This window comes from Leopardus geoffroyi, chromosome E3, assembly GCF_018350155.1.
Source record: "Leopardus geoffroyi isolate Oge1 chromosome E3, O.geoffroyi_Oge1_pat1.0, whole genome shotgun sequence".
NCBI classification, from domain to species: Eukaryota; Metazoa; Chordata; class Mammalia; order Carnivora; family Felidae; genus Leopardus; species Leopardus geoffroyi.
The window spans coordinates 15680969-15708404 of record NC_059340.1 but is presented as its reverse complement, the minus strand read 5'-3'; the positions used below and the strand labels follow the sequence as shown (position 1 = coordinate 15708404).

The 27436-nt window shown below is 36.6% G+C and overlaps 1 protein-coding gene across 4 annotated transcripts in view; it reads left to right on the top strand.

Annotated features, from left to right (window-relative positions):
* TPST1 (tyrosylprotein sulfotransferase 1) overlaps window positions 1-27436 on the top strand; it is a 174745-nt gene that overhangs the window by 21374 nt on the left and 125935 nt on the right. For all 4 annotated transcript variants that reach the window (XM_045459824.1, XM_045459821.1, XM_045459823.1 and 1 more), the window contains one exon: window positions 21997-22942. In XM_045459824.1, coding sequence (XP_045315780.1) covers window positions 22098-22942 — 845 coding nt within the window. In that variant the 5' untranslated portion in view covers window positions 21997-22097. The remainder of the gene's footprint in view (window positions 1-21996; window positions 22943-27436) is intronic.

Here is a 27436-nt window from a genome sequence, read left to right as displayed (position 1 = left end):
CCAGTTAGTTAACACACAGTGTTATATTAGTTTCAGGTGTACAGTGTAATGATTGAACAATCTATATATCACCCGGTCCTCATCAGGACAAATGTATTCCTTACTCCCCATCACCCATTTAACCCATCCCCCAGCCATGTCCCCCTTGCTAGCCATCAGTTTGTTCTCTATAATTAAGAGTCTGTTTCTTGATTTGTTTCTTTCTCTCTCTGTTTTTATCACAACATAGTGATTTGACAGTTCTATGAATTACTCAGTATTTACAATGATAATGCTTACAATCACCATCCATTCCCATACAATGTTATTACAATATTATTGACTGTATTCTGTATGCTGTACTTTTTATCTCTGTGACTTATTTATTTTATAACTGGAAGTTTCTGCCTCTTAATTTCTTTCACCTATTTTGCCTATCTCCCAACCCCCTCCTCTCTGGCAACCACCAGTTTGTTCTCTGTATTTATGATCCTGTTTTTGGTTTTTTGTTCAATTATTTTTTTACATTCCATGTATAAGTGAAATTTTATGGTATTTATCTTCTGACTTATTTCACTTAGCATAATACCCTTTAGGTCCATCCACGTTGTTGTAGATGGCAAGATCTCATTCTATTTTAGGACTATTCCATCACACACACACACACACACACACACACACCCCTAACACATACATACATATAGACATACAGACAGACAGACAGACACACACACACACACACACATACATACATACAGGGGTGGCTCAGTCAGTTTAAGTGTCAGACTCTTGATTTTGGCTCAGGTCATGATCTTACTGTTTGTGAGTTTGAGCTCCGCATCAGGCTCTGCGCTGACAGTATGAAGCCTGCTTAGGATTCTCTGTCTCCACTTCTCTCTCTCTCTGTCCCTTCCCTGCTCACACACACACACAGACTCTCTCTCTCTCTCTCTCTCTCTCTCTCTCTCTTTCTCTCTTTATTTCTTAAAATGCATAAACATTTTGGGGCACCTGGGTGGCTCGGTCGGTTAAGTGTCTGACTTCAGCTCAGGTCATGATCTCACCGTTCATGAGTTCGAGCCCCGCGTCGGGTTCTGAGCTGACAGCTTGGGGCCTGGAGCCTGCTTCGGATTCTGTGTCTCCCTTTCTCTCTGCCTCTCCCCCATTCATACTCTGTCTGTCTCTTTCTCTCAAAAACTGAATAAAAAGTTAAAAAAATTTAAAAAATGCATAAACTTTTTTTAAAGTTAAAAAATATATTCAAACATGTATGTGCACACACATATATATACATACATACACACATATATATGCACACACGTGGTATATATATCTTTTCCATTCATCTGTTGGTGGACTCTTAGGTGGCTTTCATATTTTGTCTCTTATAAATAATGCTACAATAAAGATAGGGGTGCATATATCTTTTTGAATTAATGTTTTCATTTTCTTTGGATAAATGCCCACTAGTGGAATTACTGGATTTATATGGTATTCTACTTTTAATTTTTTTGAGGAACCTCCATTCTGTTTTCCACAGTGGTTGCACCTATTTACATTCCCAGTAATAGGGCATGAGGGTTCCCTTTTCTCCACATGCTCACTAACACTTGTTTCTTGTCTTTTTGGAATAGCCATTCTTATTGATGTGAGGTAATATCCCATTGTGGTTTTAATTTGCATTTCTCTGATGATTAGTGATGTTGAGCATCTTTTATGTGTTTGGTGGCCATCTGTATATCTTCTTTGGAAAAATGTCTACTCAGGTCCCCTGCCCATTTTGTGATAGTTTGTTCTTTTTGGTGTTGCATTGTATATGTTCCTTTTATATTTTGGGTATTAATCCCTTATTGGATATGTCATTTGAAAATATCTTCTTCCATTCAGTGCATTACCTTTTTGTTTTGTTGATGGTTTCCTTTGCTGTGTAAAAGCTTTTTATTTTGGTGTAATTCCAATAGTATATTTTTGCTTTTGTTTCTCTTACCTACAGAAACATATCCATGAATATGTTGTTGCTAAGGCTGATGTCCACAGGATAAATGCCTGTTTTTCTTTTAGAAGTTTTATGGTTTCAGGTCTCACATTTAGGTCTTTAATCTATTTTGAGTTTATTTTTGTGTATGGTGTAAGAAAGTGATTCAGTTTCATTCTTTTGCAGGTAGCTGTCCAGTTTTCCCATCACCATTTATTGAAGGCACTGTCTTTTCCCCCTACTGTATTCTTGCATCCTTTGTCATAGTTTAATTGACCATGTAAGCATGGTTTTACTTCTGGGCTCTCTATCCTGTTCCATTGATCTGTGTGTCTGTTTTTGTGCCTGTACCATACTGTTCTTATTAGCATAGCTTTATAGTATATCTTGAAATCTGAGATTTGTGATACCTCCAGCTTTGTTCCTCTCCTTCAAGGCTGCTTTAGCTCTTTGGGGTCTTTTGTGGTTCCATACAAATTTTAAGATTGTTCTAGTTTTGTGAAAAATACTATTAGTATTTTGATAAGGATTGCATTAAATCTGTAGGTTGCTTTAGGTAGAATGGACATTTGAACAGTATTAGTTCTTCCAGTCCATGAGCATGGCTGTATCTTTACATCTGTGTTGTCTTCAGTTTCTTTCATCAATGTCTTATAGTTGTTTTTTTTTTAATTTTTCTTTTTTTAACGTTTATTTATTTTTGAGACAGGGAGAGACAGAGCATGAATGGGGGAGGGTCAGAGAGAGGGAGACACAGAATCCGAAACAGGCTCCAGGCTCTGAGCTGTCAGCACAGAGCCCGACGCGGGGCTTGAACCCACGGGCCGTGAGATCATGACCTGAGCCGAAGTCGGCTGCTCAACCGACTGAGCCACCCAGGCGCCCCATTGTCTTATAGTTTTTAGAGTATAGGTCTTTCACTTCCTTGGTTAAATTTATTCTTTTTGATGTAATTATAAATGTGATTATTTTCTCTTCCTACTAATTGTTGTTAGTGTGGAGAAATGCTACAGTTTCTGTGTATTTTGTATTCTACAACTTTACTGAATTCATTTATTCTAATAGTTTTTTGAGGGAGTTGTTGGGGTTTTCTATATATAGTAACATGTCATCTGCAAATGGTGACAGTTTTACTTCTTTTACCAATTTTAATGCCTTTTATTTCTTTTTTTTGTCTGATGGCTGTGGCTAAGACTTCCAGTACTATGTTGAATAAACATGATGAGAGTAGAAATCTTTGACTTATTCCTGATCTTAGGGAAAAACGCTCAGTTTTTCACCATTGAGTATGATGTTAGCTTTGGGTTTTTCACATTTGGCTTTTATTATGTTGTGGTATGTTCCTCTAGATCCACTTTGTCGGGAGTTTTCATCATTAATGGATGTTGTATTTTTTCAAATGCTTTTTCTGAATCTGTTGAGATGCTCATGCGGTTTTTATCCTTCCTCTTGTTAATGTAATATATCACATTTAAAATTTTGTGAATATTGAACCGTTTTACATCCCACTTGATTGTGATAAACGATTCTTTTACTGTGTTGTTGAATTCAGTTTGCTAATATATTGCTGACGATCTTTACATCTGTGTTCACTAGAGATATTGGCATGTAGTTTTCTCTTTTCGTAGTGTCTTTGTCTGGTTTTGGATCAGGGTAATGCTGGCCTTATAAAATGTATATGGGATCTTTTCCTTTCTCTACTATTTTTGGAATAGTTTGAGAAAAATAGGTGTTAAGCCTTCTTTAATCATTTGGTAGATTTCATCTGTGAAGCCATCATTTGGTGAGAGTTTTTGATCACTGATTCAGTTCAAATTTTCTACTTCTTCATCACTCAGTTTTGGAAGATTGTATGTTTCTAGGAATTTATCCATTTGTCCTAGGTTGTTTGTTTGGTTGACATATAATTTTTTGTAGTAACTTCTTATAATCCTTTGTATTTTTGTGGTGTTTGTTGTTATTTTTTCTCTTTCATTTCTGATTTTATGTGTGTGAGTTTTCTCTTTTTTTACTTGATGAGTCTGGCTAAAAGGTTTATCAATTTTGTTTATTTTTTCAAAGAACTAGCTTTTTGTTTCATTGATCTTTTCTTTTTTTTTTTTTTTTTTTTTTTTTTGGTCTTGATTTCATTTATTTCTGGTGTTTATTATCTCATTCCTTATATTAACTTTGGGCTTTGTTCTTTTTTTCCTAATTCTTTAGGTGTAAGTTTAGATTATTTGAGAATTTTCTTGTTTCTTGAGGTAGGCCTGTATTGCTGTAAATTTCCCTCTTAGAACTGCTTTTGCTGTGTTCCAAAGTTTTGGACCATTGTGTTTCCATTTTTATTTATCTCCATGTAATTTTTTTTTTTTTTTAATTTTTTTTTTTTTTTTCAACGTTTATTTATTTTTGGGACAGAGAGAGACAGAGCCTGAACGGGGGAGGGGCAGAGAGAGAGGGAGACACAGAATCAGAAACAGGCTCCAGGCTCTGAGCCATCAGCCCAGAGCCTGACGCGGGGCTCAAACTCACGGACCGCGAGATCGTGACCTGGCTGAAGTCGGACGCTTAACCGACTGCGCCACCCAGGCGCCCCTATCTCCATGTAATTTTTATTTCCTCTGATTTTTTCACTGACCTACTGGCCATTTGGTAGCATGTTGTTTACCCTCCCTGTGGTTGTATTTTTTCTAGTTTTTTCCTGTGATTGATTTCTAGTTTCATACCATTGTGGTTGGAAAAGTATTTGATTTTGTTTTAGTTTTTTAACATTTTTTTGAGACTTGTTTTGAGGCCTAATGTGATCTATCCTGGAGAATGTTCCATATGCACTTGAAAAGAATGCGTGTGTCCTGCTGTCTTTGGATGGAATGTCCTGTTTATATCTGTTAAGTCTGTCTGGGCTAATATATCATTCAAAGCCACTGGGTTTTGTTGTTGTTGTTGTTGTTGTTGTTGTTGTTGTTGTTGTTGTTGTTTTAATTGATTTTTTTGCCTGTATGATCCATTGATGTAAGTGGAGTGTTAAAGTCCCCTACTAGTCTTGTGTTACTCTCAGTGTCTCCTTTTAGGTCTGTTAATATTTGTTTTCCTTTTTTTTTTTTTTTTTTAAGAAATAACTTTTTGAAAAAAAAATTCAGGTTTATTTACTTTTTGGGGGAGGTGGGGGGGCAGAGATAGAGGGAGAGAGAGAATCCCAAGCAGGTTCCACACTGTCAGCACAGAGCCTGATATGGGGCTTGAACTCACAAACCATGAGATGATGACCTGAGCTGAAACCAATAGTCGGACACTTAATTGACTGAGCCACCAAGGGCCCCAATATTTGCTTTCTTATTTAGGTGCTTCAGTGTGGGATGCATGGATACTTAAAATTGCTATATACTCATGTTGGATTGATCCCTTCATCATTATGCAATGCCCTTCTTTGTCTCTTGCTACAGTGTTTCTTTTACAGTCTCATTTGTCTTATATATCTATCCCAGCTTTTTTTCCTGCCCACTTCCATTTGCATGGAACATCTTTTTCCATCTCTTCACTTTTAGTCTGTATGTGTCTTTAGGTCTGAAGTGAGTCTCTTGTAGGCAGCATATAGATAGATCTTGTAGTTTTCTCTGTTCCTGTCTATTCTTGCCGTCTTCCCTTGTAGTTTGATGGCTGTCTTTAGCGTTATACTTGGATTTCTTTCTCTTTTTTGTGTGTGTATCAGTCATAGGTTTTGGATTTGTGGCTGCCATTGGGTGCATATATAACGTCTTATGTGTATAGTAATCTATATCACATTAATTGTAGCTTAAGTTTGACCATTCTGAAAACACTAAATTTACTACTTCCTCCATGTTTCATGTATATGGCATGTATTTACATCTTTACTAATATTTTATCTTTTCAAAGATAAAGTAGTTTTCAGATAACCATTGTGAAAGCACTAAACTTACTACTCCCTCCGTTTTTCATGTATATGGTATATTTTACATCTTTACATCTTTTACTAATTTTTGTAGATATGATTGATTTTGCTACTTTTGTGGTTCAGCCTCCATACTGATTTAGTAAGTGATCAATCTACTCCTCATAATATGTCTGTATTTACCTGTGAAATTTTTCTTTTCTTAGTTTTCTTAATTCTGATTATGGCCTTTTCTTTCCATTCAAAGCATTCCCTTTAATATTTCTTGTAAGGCTGGTTTAGTGGTGATGAGCTTCTTTAACTTTCGTTTTTCTCTCGTTATCTCTCTTTCAATTCTACATTATAACCTTGCCAGGTAGAGTATTCTTGGTTGTAGGTTTTTTCCTTTCAGCATTTGGAATATATCATGTCACTCCCTTCTGGCCTGCAAAGTTCCTGCTAAAAAAGCAGCTGATTGCCTTATGGGGTTTCCTTTGTATGTAACTGTTTACTTTTCTTTTGTTTCTTTTAATATTCTCTCTTTTAATTTTTGCCATTTTAATTATTATGTGCCTTGGTGTAAACTTCCTTGGGTTCATTTTGTTTCAAGCTCCTGTTCTTTAAAAGCCCTGTTATATACGTTATCCACTTGACTCCACTTCCAGCAGCACTGTGGAAAAAAAGACAACTTGAAGGTATTCTTCTATATTTTTGCATTTTTTCTCTAGTCTTACTTCTTTTTATAACTTATACTGGTGTGAAAAGAGTTTGATTATCATCATCCCCATTTAAGGGATGAAGAAACTGGTGCTCAGTGATTTAACTAGTTGTATAGGTTTTTAAAAAAGTGGATTTCAGACTAGGGCCCAGGTCTTCTAAAACACTAGGCTTAAAAAAATTTTTTTACATTAATTCAATGCTATCATCTTTTCTCTTCTTAATTCTAAAAGTTAGGAGATTAGTAGTATATAATTTGAGCAAATTTGCTTTTTGTGTATGTGTTCCCTCTCCAGGGTAGTTTAAATAGATGAGAAACATGAGTGAAGAATCTGGAAGAAGAATGGTTAGTTTACAATGACCCTCTGATATGCAGATCTGAGAAAGTTGGAATTTGGCAACTTAAACTTTCTATTTTGTTTTACTTCATTTAACCATTTGTTATGAAAATTTTCAATCATATCCAAAAGTAGAAAATTATATTGAATCCTCAAGTACCCATCACTCAGCTTCAGGTTATTAACTCACAGCCACCTGATTTCATATATAATTCCTCTCCCTACTCACACATCTACATTCAGGTATTTTTGAAGCAATTCCTAGACATTTTATTTAATTTGAACCATTGAAAATGTTATATGTGAGTTTAACTTGTGCTCTTATGTCTATTGTCATAGGCATTTGGTCCAGTTCTTAGTATTTGACCAGCTCTTTTCCTTCTTGACTATGGGATTTATTGAAAACAAAATTCCAATACACATCTTCTTTAGGAAGATGGGTCCCAGTAAAAGATCGTCAGCTGCATGTACTGTATTTTTTTTTTTTTTTTGCCGTTTGCCACTTATTGTCAGTGGTTCTTGTGGCAGACCCCAATGGGTAGCTAGAAAAAGGTGTTCCCATTTGGCATGCTATGAGCTGACATAAGAATTGGTCTTACAACAATGGTTTGTTTATTAGAAGTTTCTGCTGAATGGCAAAGCTGTAATTCAAATTAACCCCTGGACACATATTAATTGGCAAGTTTGAACACATGATAAAATTATGTTTCCTTTTGCTAAAAATCTTAGAGAATGGAGAAACCCACTGTAGAATGGACTCTAGACAGCAGGCAAAGTAGAATTGGCTGTTGCTATTTGCTACATTGGTTGATATCATGAATAGGCATAGGAAGAAAGGAGCTAATAAGTAACAATGTAAAAAAGGTTTTAAGGGAATGTTACTTTAATTTGGACATTTGCTCATCATCTCTTTGGACCTAGTATGTGGCCACCTTCCTGATTCTTAAAGCAGGGTGTGATGAATGTACTAATGCGTGCATGTGCCTGGGCCTGTGTGTGTGCACTGAGTTTTGGTGCAGCCTGATTACCAACCTCTATACCTATTTCTGTTGACTGAGAACTGTTTTGATTAGAAATCTCTATAAAATTTGCAGAGATCTGAGTAGGGAAGAATAGTGTCACACTCTTTTCTTCTCTAGAGCATTATTTCTGGGATTCTTTCATTTGGCTTGCTGAGAAAGAGCAGTCCTATTAATAGTGATTTTTCAGATATGTTTGTTGCAGTGTTTAATGCTTTTTCTTTCCCCTGGAGATGAAAACAAGATGAAACTTTTTAGTGTTCCCTTCCAGCTCAGCCTCAGCTCTGTAAATGTCCTAGTTGAGAAAATATTGATACTGCTTATTTGAAAATACAGCAAAATAGAGTTTAAGGTAATGGACAAGGGCTGGTGTGTGTGTGTGTGTGTGTGTGTGTGTGTGTGTGCGCGCGCGCACAGTGATTGACTATATGAGAGTAATGGTCAGACCAGCTTTTGCTCTACTTTCTATTTAAATTATAGGGCTACGTTGTTGTTTTTTTCTTTAATTTATATCCAAGTTAGTTAGCATATAGTGCAATAATAGTTTCAGGAGTAGAATCCAGTGATTCATCCCCTACATAGAATACCCAGTGCTCATCCCAACAAGTGTCCTCCTTAATGACCCTTGCCCATTTAGCCTGTCCCCCTACCCCCAACCTCTCCAGCAACCCTCAGTGTGTTCTCTGTATTTAAGAGTCTGGTATGTTTTGTCCCCCTCCCTGTTTTTATATTTTTTGCTTCCCTTCTCTTAAGTTTATCTGTTTTGTATCTTAAATTCCACATAAGAGTGAAGTCATGTGATACTTGTCTTTCTTTGAGTAATTTTGCTTAGCATAATACCCTCTAGTTCCATCCACGTTGTTGCAAATGGCAAGATTTCATTCTTTTTGATTGCCAAGTAATATTCCATTGTATATATGTACCACATCTTCTTTTTCCATTCCTCTGTCCATTATTCCATTTGGGCTCTTTCCATACTTTGTTGTTGATAGTGCTGCTATAAACATTGTGGTGCATGTACCCCTTCGAAACAGCACACCTGTATCCTTTGGATAAATACCTAGTAGTGCAATTGCTGGGTCATAGTGTAGTTATATTTTTAATTTTTTGAGGAACCTCCACACGGTTTTCCAGAGTGGCCACACCAGTTTGCATTCCCACCAGCAGTGTAAAAGGATTCCCCTTTCTTCTGCAACCTCATCAACATCTGTCATTGCCTGAGTTGTTAATGTTAGCTATTCTGACAGGTGTAAGGTGGTATCTCATTATGGTTTTGATTTGTATTTCCCTGATGATGAGTGATGTGGAGCATTTTTTCATGTGTCTGTTAGCCATCTGGATGTCTTCTTTGGAAAAGTGTCTATTCATGTCTTTTGCCCATTTCTTCACTGGATTATTTGTTTTTTGGGTGTCGAGTTTGATAAGTTCTTTATAGATTTTGTATACTAACCCTTTATCTGATATGTGATTTGCAAATATCTTCTCCCATTCTGTCAGTTACCTTTAGTTTTGCTGATTGTTTCCTTCACTGTGCAGAAGCTTACCTTGATGAGGTCCCAGTAGTTCATTTTTTGTTTCCCTTGCCTCTGGAGACATGTCAAGTAAGAACTTGCTGCGGCCGAGGTCAAAGAGTCTTTTGCCTGCTTTCTCCTCTAGGATTTTGATGGCTTCCTGTCTCATGTTTAGGTCTTTCATCCATTGTGAGTTTATTTTTATGTATGATGCAAGAAAGTGGTCTAGTTTCATTCTTCTGCATGTCACTGTCCAGTTTTCCCAGCTGGAAACTGTCTTTTTTTCATTGGTTATTCTTTCCTGCTTTGTCAAAGAGTAGTTGGGCATAAGTTTGTGGGTCCATTTCTGGGCTCTCTGTTCTGTTCCATTGATCTATTTGTCTGTTTTTGTGTACCATGCTGTCTTGATGATTACAGCTTTGTGATACATCTTGAAGTCCTGAACTGTGATGCCTCTAGCTTTGGTTTTCTTTTTCAGGATTGCTTTGGCTATTTGGGATCTTTTCTGGTTCCATACAAATTGTAAGATTCTTTGTTCTAATTCTGTGAAGAATGCTGGCATTATTTTGATAGGGATTGCATTGAATATGAAGATTGCTTTGGGTAGTTGATGTTTTAACAATATTTGTTCTTCCTATCCATGAACATGGAATATTTTTCTGTTTTTTGGTGTCTTCTTCAATTTCTTTCATAAGGTTTCTGTAGATAGGGCCAATTTAAAAATGTTTTTTAATGTTTATTTTTGAGAGAGAGAGAGAGAGAGAGAGAGAGAGCACAAGTGTGGAAAGAACAGAGAGAGAGGGAGAGACAGAATCAGAAGTAGACTCCAGGTTCTGAGCTCTCAGCACAGAGCCCGATGCGGGGCTCAAACCTATAAACCATGAGATCATGACCTGAGTGGAAGTCGGATGCTTAATTGACTGAGCCACCCAGGCACCCCATGGGCTACTTTTTAAAAAAAGAATGAGGAGAATTAGTATCAAGATGTGAGTAGAGACCTCATTTCCACATCTCTCTTCTAGAGAAATGTACCTCTCAGTTTGATTGGTTTACTGATACTTTTTGGAGGCTCATTATATGATGTGACTTCATGCTCTATTAAGCATGCTGTGATAGGGGACAAAACATATCTCTGAATTTCAGAGCTTAAAATGTTTTGGAGCAAGTAAAATATACATGAAAAAAATTAGAAGCAACCTTTGAGTAGGTAAGATTTAGAGAAGTGATGAGGAAGATGTGCTATTAGGGCTTCCTTTTGTGTATCTATAAAATGAGAGCATTGGACTAAATGATCTAAGGGCCCCTCTTAGCACTATTGTTGTATGATTCTGTGATTCTCCAAATTAAGAAACATGCACAGAGGGAAAAGTAGGTTTCATAAGCTTAGTGAGGAATATGAGAATATTTCCGGGAAAGCCCAGATCCCTTTCTTTACGTTTTTAGTATCCCTTACAAGGGCTTTGACCACCATCTTACTTGATTTCAAACATCTTGAAGGGGATATAGAACATACTTTTCCCCCTCAAATGTAGGTTTTTTTTTTTTTAATTTTTTTTAACATTTATTTATTTTTGAGACAGAGAGAGACAGAGCATGAAGGGGGGAGGGGCAGAGAGAGAAGGAGACACAGAATCGGAAGCAGGCTCCAGGCTCTGAGCCATCAGCCCAGAGCCGGACGCGGGGCTCGAACTCGCGGACCGCGAGATCGTGACTGGAGCTGAAGTCGGACGCTTAACCGACTGCGCCACCCAGGCGCCCCCTCAAATGTAGTTTAAAGTACAATAAAAATGAAAGGTGGAAAGAATCACCCCAAATTATGTTGACACAATTATCAAGTATACTTGGATATATAAGACTTTGCTTTCTCCCAAATTATCCCTTAGTAAAGGAGTTGCCTTCATTTTCGTCCTTATGGAAATTCTAATGTTAAGAGGTGCCTTCTCAATTACTTTGAACAACAAAACTATTAATTTGTGATAATATATTGGCCTGACCTCTGTCAATGCTATTTTTGATGCCAATAGAGATTTCTTGACAAAATCAGTAGAAGAAGAAATTTAACACAGATTTAGTTTTGGATGTCTTAAGCCTTTTCAAGACTATTTTGGAAAACAGTAGTAGGCTGTGAGCAGAGGAATGATGTATTCTAACTAAATTTGAAAAAGATCCCTCTCGCTGTTGAGTTGTGAATAGTCTGTAGGGGGCAGGAGTAGAGGTAAGGATACCTTTCTGTATTTCTGGTAAGAAATGCTGGTGGTGCTAGTAAAATGTTGAGAAGTGGTCAGATTGTGACTGTATTTTGAAGATAGAGCCAATATAATTTTTTTCTGATTTGGGTGTAGGATATGAGGAAATTAATCAAATATTAACTAAATATTTTAAAATCAAGCATATCCCACACTCCTGTTCCACACACTTTGACCTAGCAATTCTTCTTTTAAAAAATTAGTCTAAGAAAATAATCACATGTGCAAAGAAGTTTGTTTAATTTTTTTTTAACGTTTATTTTTGAGACAGAGAGAGACAGAGCATGAACGGGGGAGGGTCAGAGAGAGGGAGACACAGAATCTGAAACAGGCTCCAGGCTCTGAGCTGTCAGCACAGAACCCAGTGCGGGGCTTGAACTCACGGACCACGAGACCATGACCTGAGCCGAAGTCAGCTGCCCAACTGACTGAGCCACCCAGGCGCCCCAAAAAGTTTGTTTATACAAGAATATTATCACAGATAACTATAGAGAACTGGCCAGATAATTGTTGGTAGCTCTGTAAGCAGAAAGAGTTCGGGGTCCCCAGAAAAAAAACATAATGTTTGTGACATAAGAGAGGTCATTTTAAGCTCCTAGCCATCTTCCCCACCCCTCACCCCCAAGGTCTGTGCCCTACTTGCCCAAGCACACTTTCCTGGACTTTCTTGGAGAACTTTCTCAGAACTTTCTTGAAGGTTAGAATTACAAAGAAATACAAAAATCTCAGTAGTTAAAGATTTTAAAGGAACAAATGGAATGCAAAAACTAACAGTCTCTACTAGGCCAGGAAATAGCCTGTTTCAGAGACAATAAATCAGTAGTAAAAACTTACAGTGCTGTTTCATAAGTAAGCAAAGTCCTGCGTTTTTTTCCTGAGATAAGGAGCCCAAAACCCCATCTAGTTTATACAGGCTCTCAGAGCATATCCAAAGCCCCTCCTCTGACAATTCCCTCTGCTTCATTATGTTAAAATCTCCATCCTCGGAGGAGTATGAGGTTCATTAAATGTAACATAGGATGCATGTATAGAACTGTTTTCTAACTACCCCTATGCAGTCTTATGCCTGCCTTTACATTTGATGACAGAGCTTCCTTTTCTGAATATTCATCCTATCCCTAAATAAAAGGAACTCACTGGGGCGCCTGGGTGGCTCACTCCGTTAAACGTCCAACTGTTGGTTTCGGTCATGATCTCGCAGTTCATGGGTTTGAGCCCCACATTGGACTCTGCACTGACAGTGTGGAGTCAGCTTGGGATTCTCTCTCTCCCTCTCCCTGCTCTTGTGCAGGCACACTGTCTCTCTCTCAGAATAAATAAATAAACTTAAAAAAAATTAAAAACAAAAAAAAGGAACCCACTCACCCCTGCTCAGGGATTCATTACTTTGGAAGTTATGCTCCCTGATCTCTTTATTTGCTGCAAATAGTTTCCTTTGTGTGATAACTCTCTACCTGGTCTCTACCTGTAACTTACCAGAGAGCAAACCCACATTGGTTTAGTTCTAGATCCTTTCAGTAAAGTTATTAGGCAGCCATTAAAGTGACTTACAAGTATGTTTCTGGACATGGAAACATGTTAACATATTTATGGGTTTAGTCTTGTTAGGTATTTTACTGAGAATTTGGGGTATTTTAACGGGAAGTTTTACTTCCCATTGGTTGCTGCTATAGTAACTTGGAGCTCTGTCATGTTAGCTTTTGGTTGGTGAATATTTTGTATCTGATATGTGCTTAGAGAAGATTTCAGAGAGGTAGTTATCTTGTTTTTATACAATTGAATTTTAAATTGTTGCACAAGTTATTTTTGAAAGAAGTTGACTCATTTGTTACATATTGAATTCTGACATGTATCAGAGGTTAAGTTAAATGTAATTTAAAATGCATGTAGTACTAAATTTTACCAAAAAGCTTTGCCATTTTAGAGTGATTTCTTAGCGATTACTGCTCTTCTCTCATTAAACATGCATTACACACCTACCACTGCACAAACAAATGGAATGTGCTAGAGGAATCATTCCTATATAATTATCTAAAGTGAAACCAACCGTTATTAGAGTTAATTGCATCCCTAAGAGCACTTCTCTTTGCTTCACTAAGTAAGTTTTGTTTGCTATGTTCAGATTTAAATGAATTTTTATTTCATCTCGGTGTTCATAAAATGGAAAACATGAAACAATTTTCCTAAGATCATTTCTTTGCTCTTCTCAGTAAAACCCATTATTTATTTAATGTATTCCTATTACCACTGAATTTATCACCAGTAAATAATTCTTGATCAGAAACATTAACTAGAAGATTTAGAATAAAAAATTCTCCTGTTTTTGGTGTTCGATCTTTCTTTGGTGTTCATCTTTCTTCCCCATCCCCCATTTTTCTTCTCAAATTTCTCTTAAAATTTTTTTTGTTTTAAAATTTTTAATGTTATTTATTTTTGAGAGAGAGACACAGAGTGTGAACTATGGAGGGGCAGAAAGAAAGGGAGACAGAATCTGAAGCAGGCTCCAGGCTCCGAGCTGTCAGCACAGAGCCCAGTGTGGGGCTTGAACTCATAAACTGCAAGTTCATGACCTTAGCTGAAGTCAGAGGCTTAACTGACTGAGCCACCCAGGCACCCCAGTTTTTGTTGTTGCTGTTTGTTTTTGTTTTAAAGATTATTGTACAGTAAAATAGATTTTTTCTTTTGATGCATAGTTCTGTGAATTTTAATACATATATTTATTCATGTAACAACTACAGCAGTCAGGAGACAGAATAGTTCTGTCATCTCAGAAAACTCTATATCCCTTTAAAGTTAACAGTTTCTGGCATCCAGTGATCTATAGTTTTGCCTTTTTGAGACTATTTTATAAATAGGAATATTTTTTGAGATTGGCTTCTTTCATTCAGCATGCATAATACCTTTGGGATTCACCCAAGTTGTGTGTATCAAGAGTTTGTTCCTTTTTGTTGCTGAGTAGTATCCCAGCAATGGATGTACCATGGTTTATCTAGATTTACACACTGAAGGACATTGGGTTAGTTTTCAGTTTTTGGTGATTGTGAACAGGGCTACTATAGACATTCACATGCAGGTTTTATGTGAACATAGATTTCACTTCTGTAGGATAAATCTCAGTAGTACAATTATTGGGTTGTAGGGTAAGTATGTTTACATTATTAGAATTTACAGAACACCTTTTCAGATGTATCATTGTGTATTCCCAGAAATGTAGGAGTTCAGTTGCTCCTCATCTTTATTAGCACTCGATATTGCCAAGTGTTTTTTTTTTTTATTTTAGCCAGTCTATTAAGTGTATAGTGTTTTTTTTTAAAAAAAAAAAACACAATATTATTGAGATATAATCCACATAACCAAAAAATTCTCCACAGTCTAGGTTTAGAACATTTTCATCACCCCAAAAAGAAACTACATAGTAGTCACTTTCATCTTCCCTCTCCCCTCAGCCCCAGGCAACTACTAATTTTTCTGTCTACAGATTTGCCTGTTTTGGACATTTCATATAAATGGAATCATATATGATCTTTTATGAGTTGCTTTAATCAATTAGAATAATGTTTTCACGCTTTGTCTACATTGAATTCTATGTCAGTACTTCACACCTTTTATGGCTGGATAATACTCCATTGTATGGATATACCATATTTTGTTTATCCATTTATCAGTTGGTAGACACTGGGGTTGCTACTTTTTAGCTATGAATAATGATGCTGTGAACATCTGTGTACAAGTTTTTCTGTGAATACGTTTTTAGTTCTCTTGGGCAGAATTGCTGGATCATATGCTAGCTAGTTCCACATTTGCCCTTTTGAGGACCTGCCAAACTTTTCTAAAGTGGCTACACCATTTTACAGTCCCACCCACCAGCAGTATATGAGTATTCCAATTTTTCCACATTTTCATCAACACTTGTGATCTGTTTTTGATTGTAGCCATCTAATGGGTATTAAATGCTATCCCATTGTGGTTTTGATTTGCATTTTCCTAAAGAGATGATATTGAACATCTTCTCAAGTGCACATTGACCATTTATATATCTTCTTTGGAAAAATGTCTATACAGATTTTTTGCCCACTTTTTATTGGGTTATTTATCTTTTTCAAAAAAAATTTAATTTTAAATTTACATCCAAGTTAGCATATAGTACAATAATGATTTTAGGAGTAGATTCCAGTGATTCATCCCCTATGTATAATACCCAGTGCTCATCCCAGCAAGTTTCTTCCTTAATGCCCCTTACCTATTTTAGCCCATCCCCCTTTACACAGCCCCTCCAGCAACCCTCAGTTTATTCTCTATATTTAAGAGTCTCTAATGTTTTGTCTCCCTCCGTGTTTTTGCATTATTTTTGCTTCCCTTCCCTTATGTTGATCTGTTTTGTATCTTAGATTCCACACGAATGAAGTCATATGATATTTGTCTTTTTCTGACTGACTTATTTTGCTTAGCATAATACCCTCTAGTTCTACCCATGTTGTTGCAAATAGCAAGATTTCATTCTTTTTGATTGCCGAGTAATACTCCATTGGTGTGTGTCTGTGTGTGCACATCTTCTTTATCCATTCATCTGTCGATGGACATTTGGACTCTTCCCCTACTTTGGCTCTTGTCGATAGCACTGCTATAAACATTGGGGTGCATGTTTCGAAAGAGCACACCTGTATCCCTTGGATATGTACCTAGGAGTGCAATTGCTGGGTCATAGGGTAGGCCTATTTTTAATTTTTTGAGGAACCTCCACACTGTTTTCCAGAGTGGCTGCACCAGTTTGCATTCCCATCAGCAGTGCAAAAGAGATCGTCTTTCTCCGCATCCTTGCCAACATCTGTTGTTGCCTGAGTTGTTAATTTTAGTCATTCTGACAGGTGTGAGGTGGTATTCATTGTGGTTTTAATTTGTATTTCCTTGATGATGAGTTCTGTTATTTATCTTTATTGTTGAATTGTAACAGTTCTTTATATATTCTGGATAGAAGTCCTTTATTAGATACGTGATTTGTATATATTTTCTCTCATTTTTTGATTTGTCTTTCACCTTCAGAATGGTGTTCTTTGAAGCACAAATGTTTTTAGTTGTGATGAAGTCTATTTTATCTGTTTTTAATATGTCTCTTATACTTTTGGTCTTGTATCTAAGAAACTATGGCCACAAAGATTTACACCTGTTTTCTTCTCAGAGTTATATAGTTTTAGCTCTTACATTTAGGTCTCCAGTTCATTTTGAGTAAATTTTTGTGAACAGGTGTTCAACTTCATTCTTTCACATGTGGATACCCAGTTTTCCCAGCACCATTTGTTGAAAAGGTTGCTCTTTCCTCACATCAAAGGATGCTCAACATCATGCGTCGACAGAGAATTGCAAATCAAAACTATAATGAGATATTACCTCACACCTGTCAGAATGGCTAAAATTAAAAAAATAACACAAGAAAAAATAAGTGGTGATGAGCATGTGGACAAAAAGGAACACTTGTGCACTGTTGGTGGGAATGCAAACTGGTACAGCCACTCTAGAAAACAGTATGGAGTTTCCTCAAAAAGTTAAACATAGAACTACCCTACAACCTAGTAATTGCACTACTGGGTATCTAACCCCAAACTACAAAAACACTAATTCAAAGGAATACATTCACCCCATGTTTATAGCAGCATTATTTCCTCTAGCCAAGATATGGAGGCAGCACAGTGTTCATAGATAAATGAATGGATAAAGAAGCAGGAGATACACACACATATGCACACATACACGTGTATATATATATATATATATATATGTACATATACACACCATGTATACAATGTATACACACATATACAATGGAAAATTATTCAGCCATAAAAAATAATGAAATCTTGACATTTGCAACAACGTGGATGGAGCTAGAAAGTATAATGCTAAGTGAAATAGTCAGAGAAAGACAAATACTGTATGATTTCACCCATATGTGGAATTTAAGAAACAAACAAACAAAGGAAGAAACAGAGAAACCAAGAAATGGGTTCTTTTTTTAAAAAAATTTTAATGTTTTTTATTTTTTCTTAGAGAGAGAGAGAGTGGGGAAGGGGCAGAGAGAGAGGGAGACACAGAATTCGAAGCAGGCTCCAGGCTCCAAGCTGTCAGCACAGAGCCTGACGCGGGGCTCGAACTCATGAACTGTGAGATCATGACCTGAGCCGAAGTCGGACACTTTACCGACTGAAACACCCAGGCGCCCCAAGAAACAGATTCTTCACTGTAGAGAACAAACTGATGGTTACCGGAGGAGCTGTGGGTAGGGGATAAGGTGAAATAGATGAAGGGGATTAAAGAGTGTACTTATCATGATGAGCACTGAGTAATGTGTAGAAGTGTTGAATCACTATATTGCACTCCTAACGCTCATATAACACCTTTTGTTAACTGTACTGGAATAAAAATAAAAAACGGAATTAAATAAAAAGAAAGAAAAGAAAAATCAATTGACCATAAATGTAAAGGTGTATTACTGGATTTGTGATTCTGTTCCATTCATCTGTATGCTTGTTTTTATGCCAGCACTACATTGTCTTCATTATTGTAGTTTTGTAGTTAAGTTTTGAGGTTGGGAATTGTGCATATTCTAGCATTATTCTTTTTCAAGATGGTTTTGGCTAGAGTGAGAGTGTATAAATCTGAATAGGATTAAGTAACTCCCTGCTTAAAAATCTTTAAATCAGTCACATTTGATTGCATCTATCATAAAATTTCATATCCCTAAACTGATCCACCAGATTTACAATCTGACCCCTACCCATCTTTCCAGTTTCATCATTGACCTGTTTTTCTTGCTCACTGCTTTACCTAGCTCCTTAAAAGCTTTAAAATGCCTTTCCATTGCAAGGCTTTTGTATATCCATTTGCTTTTGCTTAGAATGCTCTTGTTTTCACTTTACCTAATTCCTACTCACTGTTCAGATCTCTACCTAAATATCATTTTTAAAATGTTGTTTTTCTTTTTCATTCCATTTTCTGTGTTACTTTCTTTTCTCTCCATTGTTTTCTTCCTACCTGCCCCCTTTTAAACTGAATATTGGTAAAACATCTTAAGTGTGTCTTCTATATCATGGATTCTGTTTTTTGCATAGATATTTCAATGCTATGTTGCCACCAATGTTCCTTTTTTTTTTTTTTTTTTCTTTTTTTTAAAGTAGGCTCCATGCTGAGCATGGAGCCCAATGCAGGGCTTGAACTCACGACCTTGAGATCAAGAGCTAAGCTGAGATCAAGAGTCAGATACTTAACCTACTGAGCCACCTAGGCACCCCACTAACCAGTGTCCTTAATTAATGCTTTTTTTCTTTTCTTTCTTTTCTTTTTTTTTTTTTTTTTTTTTTTTTTTTTTTTGCAGTCTTTTCGTATTAAGCTGATCTTTTCATCTCAACCTGTTCTCACTTTGTGGTTCTTTGTTGCAGCTTTATAATGAAGTACTGTGCCTGGTACAGTAATATATGTTCAAATATGTGACTAAAGGAATGAATACATGAGTAAACAAAAACCAGATCTTGGTGTAACCTACTGAGACTATCAAAATATTTTTCTACAAAAGTATTCCTTTAAAACTCCAAAAACAAAAAGCCCGGCTATGTTGAGGTATAACTTATGTACCCTAAGATTCATCCATTGTAAGAGTGTAATTCAATGATTTTTAGTAGATTTTATAAGGTTGTGCAAGTCTCACAACAGTCCAGTCTTAGAACATTTTCATTACTGCAAAAAGTCCCCTCATGCCTATTTGTCATTAAATTCTTGCTTCCACCTCCTGCTTTCTGTCTCTATAAATTTGCCTTTTATGGACATTTCATATAAATGTATGCTGATGTAGTTGCTCAGATACACACACACACACACACACACACACACACACACGTAAAATTATTTGCATTTTTAAGCATGGCTTCCTAGGGGTTGCCTTCCTGTCAGCACAGTTCATTGGACAGTGGTTGTGCTCTGATATCTTAAGCCAGTGTGACTTTTCATCTGCCAGTGGATCTGCATTTGGGTAGAGGAGCACATTCAAAGTTGAGGCCATTTTCAAATCTGCACTGGTGTTTAAGGACTGACAATTCCTTTTGTGTCTCCTCTGCCTCCATGCACCCGTGAGCTGGCGTTGAGTTTGACAATCATGATTACAAACTGAGACTACTGGAGCTGTTCATCCTCCTTGCTCACCTGCCACCTGGAACATCACTTACACTGACAGCACAGCTGAGAGTGTGTTATTCACCACTCCAAAATGAGTGACTCCCTTTGATCCTGGGAGCAAAGCCATAGTCTTCATAGTTTCCCTGCCTTGCCCTGCTCTGCAGAACCTCTTTCCTTCTAAGTGAGTGGATGGTGGGGTGGGAATAGTCTTAGGCAAGAATGTCATAGACTTTCATTGTTCTTCCTCAACATTTAGCAGTTTTTCAAACATAGATGCTGCTTAGGTTGTTGTATTCCTTTGTTGATTTCCAGAGGACTGATGGGGTTTCTGTCAGCTTCATCTTGCTTAGTTTTGGGGGAGAATTGCCTACCTTCTCACTTGTCCATAGCTAGACGTCCTGCCTCTCAGGAGGTATTCTTTTTTTAGCATAGCTAGTCCTTTCCCCAGGTGTACTTACTATTAGGAGACATATAAGGAAGGGAGAATTTTTAAGGAATTAGCTCATGTTATTGAGTTGCTGGCATTTCTAAAATCCACAGAGCAGTCTGGCTGGTAAGACTTGATGTTAGCTTTGAGTCCAAATTCTGCAGGGCAGCAAGCTGGAAATTCAGGTACAGTTTCTGTGTTACTGTCTTGAAGAGAATACTTTTTTCTTCAGAAAACCTGTCTCTTCTAAGGATTTCAGTTGTTGGATGAGGCCCACTCATATTATGAAGGGTAATCTGCTTTAATCAGAGTCTGTTCATTTCATTGTTAATCATATCTAACAAAAACCTTCACAGCAACATCTAGACCAAACTAGTGTTTGGTGTTTGACCAAACACTGGGCACCATAATGGCTTAGTTGACATATAAAATTAACCATCACACTTGCCCTCTGAGGATTCAGGGCACATTTTTTTAGTCCAGGTATAGTCTGATTGCTGTCTGCTTTGTAGTATATATCCTTGCTCCAGCTAAACTAGTATTTCCATAATATGTGTATTTTACATATACATAGTATATATATTTTACATAGTATATATGTTTTACATACATGCCCTTGCTTCTACACATCCACACCTTGGTCATAGTGTATCTTCAGCTTAGAATACTCTGTGTATCTAAACCTTCTCTGTTCTTCTGAAGGCTAGATCACAAACACACACGTAATTGTCTTTTCACAGTACACACCAGTTCTCCTGAACTACTTTTTGCCTAAATATGCTGTGTTCTGTCATGCCATTGTGCTTTTGCACACAAGTTCCTACTGCTTAGAGTACCTCTCCCTCTTATTTTCTATAAGGCTTTTTTTTTTTTTTTTTTTTTTTTTTTTAATTTTTGGGACAGAGAGAGGCAGAGCATGAAGGGGGGAGGGGCAGAGAGAGAGGGAGACACAGAATCGGAAACAGGCTCCAGGCTCTGAGCCATCAGCTCAGAACCCGACGCGGGGCTCGAACTCACGGACCGCGAGATCGTGACCTGGCTGAAGTCGGACGCTTAACCGACTGCGCCACCCAGGCGCCCCTCTATAAGGCTTTTATAGATTCATCTGGTGGACTTATGTGCTCCTTTTCATTATACTCCTGTTGTTTATATCTACTAAGGCACTGATTGCATTTTGTTGTCATTGTTTGCATATCTATCTGTCCATGAGACTTTGTTTCCTGAGAGCAAGGGTCAGTGCACTGCTGTCGTTTTCAAAGCTTATCCTCAGCCACACCCAAGTATCTGGCCTGTAGTATCTAAATAAATAATTTGTGGAATGAATAAACTAAATCTATGTTAAAGATTTGGAAGTTGTATATTTCTTCTGTAATTTCTCTTTAGGGTAGAATGTGGAGATAATGACTTCTTGGGGATGAAGCAAATCTGAATACTAGAGATGAGCCTTGGGTTAGACCTCAAACATACTTGGTCATATTAAATATTTGCACAACCCACTGATAGAAATAGTTTTATTTATTTTTCCATTCTGTGGAAGGTACAAAGCTTCAGAATTGTCACATTAAGAAATGCTGTTTCTGATTAGAAATGATTTATTTTTGCTTGCACTTGTGTATACTTGTGTTCTAAGAATATCACAGTATGTAAGACAGCTTTAGCTTCTTTCTAGCCAGAATGTAATGGTGATCACTGATGACTAATTTGTGAACACTTTTAATGTGATGATAAAATAGCTTTTTCCTTTTCTCACTAGATGTTGATCATCTTTCTGAAGTAGAATCTCCATGGCCTGAACATTTTCTGAAAATTATTTTGAGCAGAATATCTATTTAATAACAAGATAACTACATCAAGATGGTTGGAAAACTGAAGCAGAACTTACTATTGGCATGTCTGGTTATTAGTTCTGTGACTGTGTTTTACTTGGGCCAACACGCCATGGAATGTCATCACCGAATAGAAGAACGTAGCCAGCCCCTCAAATTGGAGAGCACAAAGACCACTGTGAGAACTGGCCTGGACATCAAAGTGAATAAAACCTTTGCCTATCACAAAGATATGCCTTTGATATTTATTGGAGGTGTGCCTCGGAGTGGAACCACACTCATGAGGGCCATGCTAGATGCACACCCCGATATTCGCTGTGGAGAGGAAACCAGAGTCATTCCCCGAATCCTGGCCTTGAAGCAGATGTGGTCACGGTCAAGTAAAGAGAAAATACGCTTGGATGAGGCTGGTGTTACTGATGAAGTGCTGGATTCTGCCATGCAAGCCTTCTTACTAGAAATTATTGTTAAGCATGGGGAACCAGCCCCTTATTTATGTAATAAAGATCCTTTTGCCCTGAAATCCTTAACTTACCTTGCTAGGTTATTCCCTAATGCCAAATTTCTCCTCATGGTCCGAGATGGCCGGGCATCAGTACATTCAATGATTTCTCGGAAAGTTACTATAGCTGGGTTTGACCTGAATAGCTATAGAGACTGTTTGACCAAGTGGAATCGTGCCATAGAGACCATGTATAATCAATGTATGGAAGTTGGCTATAAAAAATGCATGTTAGTTCACTATGAACAACTTGTCTTACATCCTGAACGGTGGATGAGAACGCTCTTAAAGTTCCTTCATATTCCATGGAACTACTCAGTATTACATCATGAAGAGATGATTGGGAAAGCTGGGGGAGTATCTCTGTCAAAGTGAGTAGAAGTTGTTTTTTGGTTTTTTTGACCCTGTGTTCAGTTAGTAAAGGTGTGTGTGTGTGTGTGTGTGTGTGTCTGTCTGTCTGTCTGTGTGTGTATGTAAACTACAGAACGTGTTTCTGGAACAGATATAACTTCAGTGAGTTTTTTAAAAGATTTTTTTAATGTTTATTCTTGAGAGAGAGAGAGAGAGAGTGAGAGAGAGACAGAGTGTGAGTGGGGGAGGGGCAGAGAAAGAGAGAGAGAGGAAGACACAGGATCTGAAGCAGGCTCCAGGCTCTGAGCTGTCATCACAGAGCCTGACATGGGGCTCAAACCCACAAACTCCGAGATCATGACCTGAGCTTAAGTGGAACACCTAACCTACTGAGCCACCCAGGTGTCCCTTTCAATGAGTTGTTTTAAAAATTCATTATAGGCCCTTTCATTTATTTAATTCATTTGTATTTTTATGAATTGTGGTTCTTATTTATTTGATAGAAGCCAGCCCAATTTATAGCAGTGAAAGGTATTTTTCTTTAATGTCCATCATTCAATTTTAGCGACTCCTGATTTCTAATTTCTAGGTAGTTTTATTAATAACAATAGTCGACTTTTGTGTAGATTAAGGTTAATATGAGGAGAAGCATCTAATGTTGGTGAGCAAGTGGTGAATTCTAAGCATTTTGGAATTTTTAGTGATAGACAAATATAAAGACTAAAATGATCTAATCCAGTCCCTTCATTTTACAGGTAGGAAGACTTAGTCAGAAAGTAAAAGTGATTTACTCAAATTGAGATGGGAAGGCCAGGATTAGAATCTGTGCTTTGGTCTCAATGGGGTAGTGCCATTTTCCATGGCGTTTTATAACACATAGTGCTTCTTTTGTCGTCTGATGGATCTTGATTTTTTTAAAGGGTAGAGAACTCCAAAATTTGGAAGCTCAATCCATAATCCATACAGGAAGTTCCTTAGATTCAAATACTTCTAGAACTATTGCATTTTTCTTTCTTATGAAATAGTGACTGGGGTGTCCTGACTTGATCCGACAACCTGATTTGATGACTTATATACCTCGAATATGGATATAAAAATGGAAACTACTGTTAAATTCACATAGCATATTTTTATGAGGAAGAAGTTGGGTGTAACTAAGTTTTATTTTATTTCTTATCTTTTTCCATTCATAAAAGTAATATGTACTTGCTGTCAAAAAAAACCCCAAAAAACAAAAAACAGTGTACTTCCCTTCTGTACCTGCTTTTTCCTACCAGGGAATATCTTCTTGATTTCTTTTTTCAATGTATAGAACTTGTACAGTGAGTGTTGATTCCTGATGTAGATAATTTGAAAGGAGCAGCTGCATTTCTGCACCTAACTTACAGGTATGATGATAAATTATTAGGTATTATCACTCTACTGGCTCTGGGTTCTGTTTATTGATTCAAAGAGAATTATAGTCATAGCTAATGTCATCACAGTTTATTGTTCTTTTCATATAATAGACCATAACTAATTTCTAATCACTTGTATTCGTAGGTTAGCATTTCACTTTGTGTGCTTGTATGTTGGCCCAGAGATTCTGTTGCTGGCTCCTTCTAGTAATACAAAATAACACCAAACCCCTGCACCCTTGCCATCCCTAGTCTCTCCAAGGAGGGATTAAGGAGATATGCTCAAGGTAAATTTTGGTGGAAATCAGGACAAGATCATTTTACATATATAATTACTATGTTTAAGGCAAACATGAATACCAAGGAAATTCATAGAAATTACAAACAAATGGATTTTAGAAGGGGAAGAGACCTTACTTAATTAACATTTAGCATACTGAATGGAGGCCCAGTGAGGTTCTGTGCTTTTTCAAGAATCATACGTGGCAGAACCATGACTAGAATTTCCAATGCTTATTCCAAATTTCTTGCTATTATAGGAGTTTTTTTTAAATTAAGGAATACTTACATATTAAATGCACAGATATGCGGTGTACAATTTGATGAATATTTGTATCTGTATACACTTGTATAATCACCATCTGTATAAAAATACAGAAAATTCCCAGTACCCACTAGGCTCCTTCATGCTCCTTCTCAGTTAACATCCTCCTCAACCCAAAAGTAACCACTGTTTCATCCTCTGTCACCAGAGGTGCTATGACATTGTATATGAAGTTCAGAAATAGCCTTGCTTGTTTTTGAACTTCCTATAAATGCAAGCATGCCTATTTATTATTTTTTGCCTGGTTTCTTTCATTTAACATTATATATACCCATACCATTGTATGGGTTGATTTTTTTCATTGCTATGTAATATTCCAATGTATAGATGTAACACAATTTATCCATTGTTCCTTTGGTGAACATTTGGTGTTTCCAGTTTGGGGCTATTATGGATAAAGTTGCTAACACCATTCCTGTACATTACTATTGGTGGACATAAGCATTGATTTTTCTTGGGTAAAGAAAAATGAGTAAAGTCACTGGATCATAAAATATCTCTGTATCTCTATATTTATATGTCTTTAACAGATGCTTAATTGTTTTTCACAGTGTCTGCACCAGCAATGTATGGCTATAGTGTACACTTATGTATTATAGTTGCTTTGCATCTTTGCTAACAACTTGTATTCTCAATCCTTTTAATTTTAGCAGGGCTACAAGTATTTTTTAAACTTAAAAGCAAAACAAAATAACAACATTTGAATTCCTTTTTGAAACAAATCTTCCCAGAGTTCCAATGTAAAACAGATAAAAACAAAGCTATTTTGTTTGAGGCAGGTCCAATCTAGGCTGTACTGCTTTTAAGGCTGAGTCTCTGTTCTCAAAAAGAGCTAATTGGGAGATAAGGCAGAAACATACAGAATTATTCCATTAATAAGTACCAAGTTGTAAACATCTCATATTACTTGAGAGTTGTGACCATAAGGAATTCATAGCCCAGAGTCAGTCATCCTGTGTGCTTTGCTTTCCTATAAATGTTTTTATTCTGGGGAAATTGTTTAAAGTCAGTATTTTAATATTTATTTTTGTATTATTTAGTACTAAAATATGGAAAATATTTACGCAGTTTTGAAGGCTTGAATATATCACCAGATGGTTCAGGATCATATGTAGAAATTGTTGAAGACAGTAATAAGGAAAGCCTTCACAGTTCTACCTACCTTATTTTATTAACTATGAAAGTTAAGCTTTCCTTTGCTTTGCTTAGGGATTTCCAGTTGTTTTCAGTTAGAGTGGTACCTCTTGCCTGCCTGTCATTTCCAGTTACAGTAGGAGCATAGGGTAATCATCTGCTAGTATATTTAAGAGTTCCTCTATGAAAGAATTTGGTGGAAGAAAGCATTCTTTCATTCTGGGATGATGAAGGGAGTCTTCATTAGAGACTGCTGAATATAGGATGGGCTTTTTTTTCCTTTCTTTTTTTTCTTTTTAACTGAAAATAAAAGCCAAGTAATGAGTCGGGAAGGGATGAAAACAGATTCTTTGACTGGCTGATAAGTTTAGTTCTGCATTAAGGTTACAAGCATAGAATTTTAGGTATACTATTTATTGTGTTTTTAGTCATTTCAAGTTCAGTAGTAGAACTAGTTTGTCCAGTGATTGATGTTGTTAACTTTGATGTTTTGAATACTGTGTTCTATTTTAATAAATTATTCACCCATACTCTTCAATTTCATATTAAATTGAGCTATAGTCTTGAATATGATGGCTCCAAAATATGATAGAGAATTCACTGATTGCTTTTATTTCTTCCAAACTTATAGAGAATAGAAAAAAAAAATGAGACATTTCTAAATGTCTTTTTGCCTTTCAAGAAATGTTTGTACAGCAAAGTAGAGGGGTATACATTTTAAGGGAAATACCTTATGCAAATTCTAATAGAATTTTCCAAGAGATTGAATGTGGAGTAGGATTTTGCTGATTAGTGAATGGTATCTACTGCTGATGCCTGCTCCTCCAATATTTTGAGTAGGAAATGGAAATAAAGTTTGAGGCTATTTACATTAACTTCTCATGAATTGTGGAATTTTTGTGGAATTTCAGTAATTTCCATCTGGGAACATTCAGGAAGTTACTAGAGTATACAGCATTGTTCCTGCTTTTAAACTCATTATACCATAAAATTGCCTGGAACAAATAAAAATCATCAATAACAATAACAAAACAATGCACCATCGTATACTTAAAGGTGACTAAAATAAAACAGTATCCTAGGATCAGTAAACAAGTTTATTAGGTCAAAAGAGCAAAGTCAGAAAACAAAACAAAACAAAATATAATGGTAACCCTTAAACTAGAACCAAAGAATCACAGCTATAATTCAGAGACAAGTTATCTGCTTTTAGGGCAGAAAAAAAGATATGTAGCTATTAAGCACAAATAGGTTAGAAGGAAAAAAAGCAGCGGTAAGTAGAAGAGAACAAATAGGAATACAATAATTGACAGTCTCTGAAGCTTCTAGTAAGTAAAGCAGAGAGAAAACTAGAAGTCAGATCCAGAACAAAGTATTAA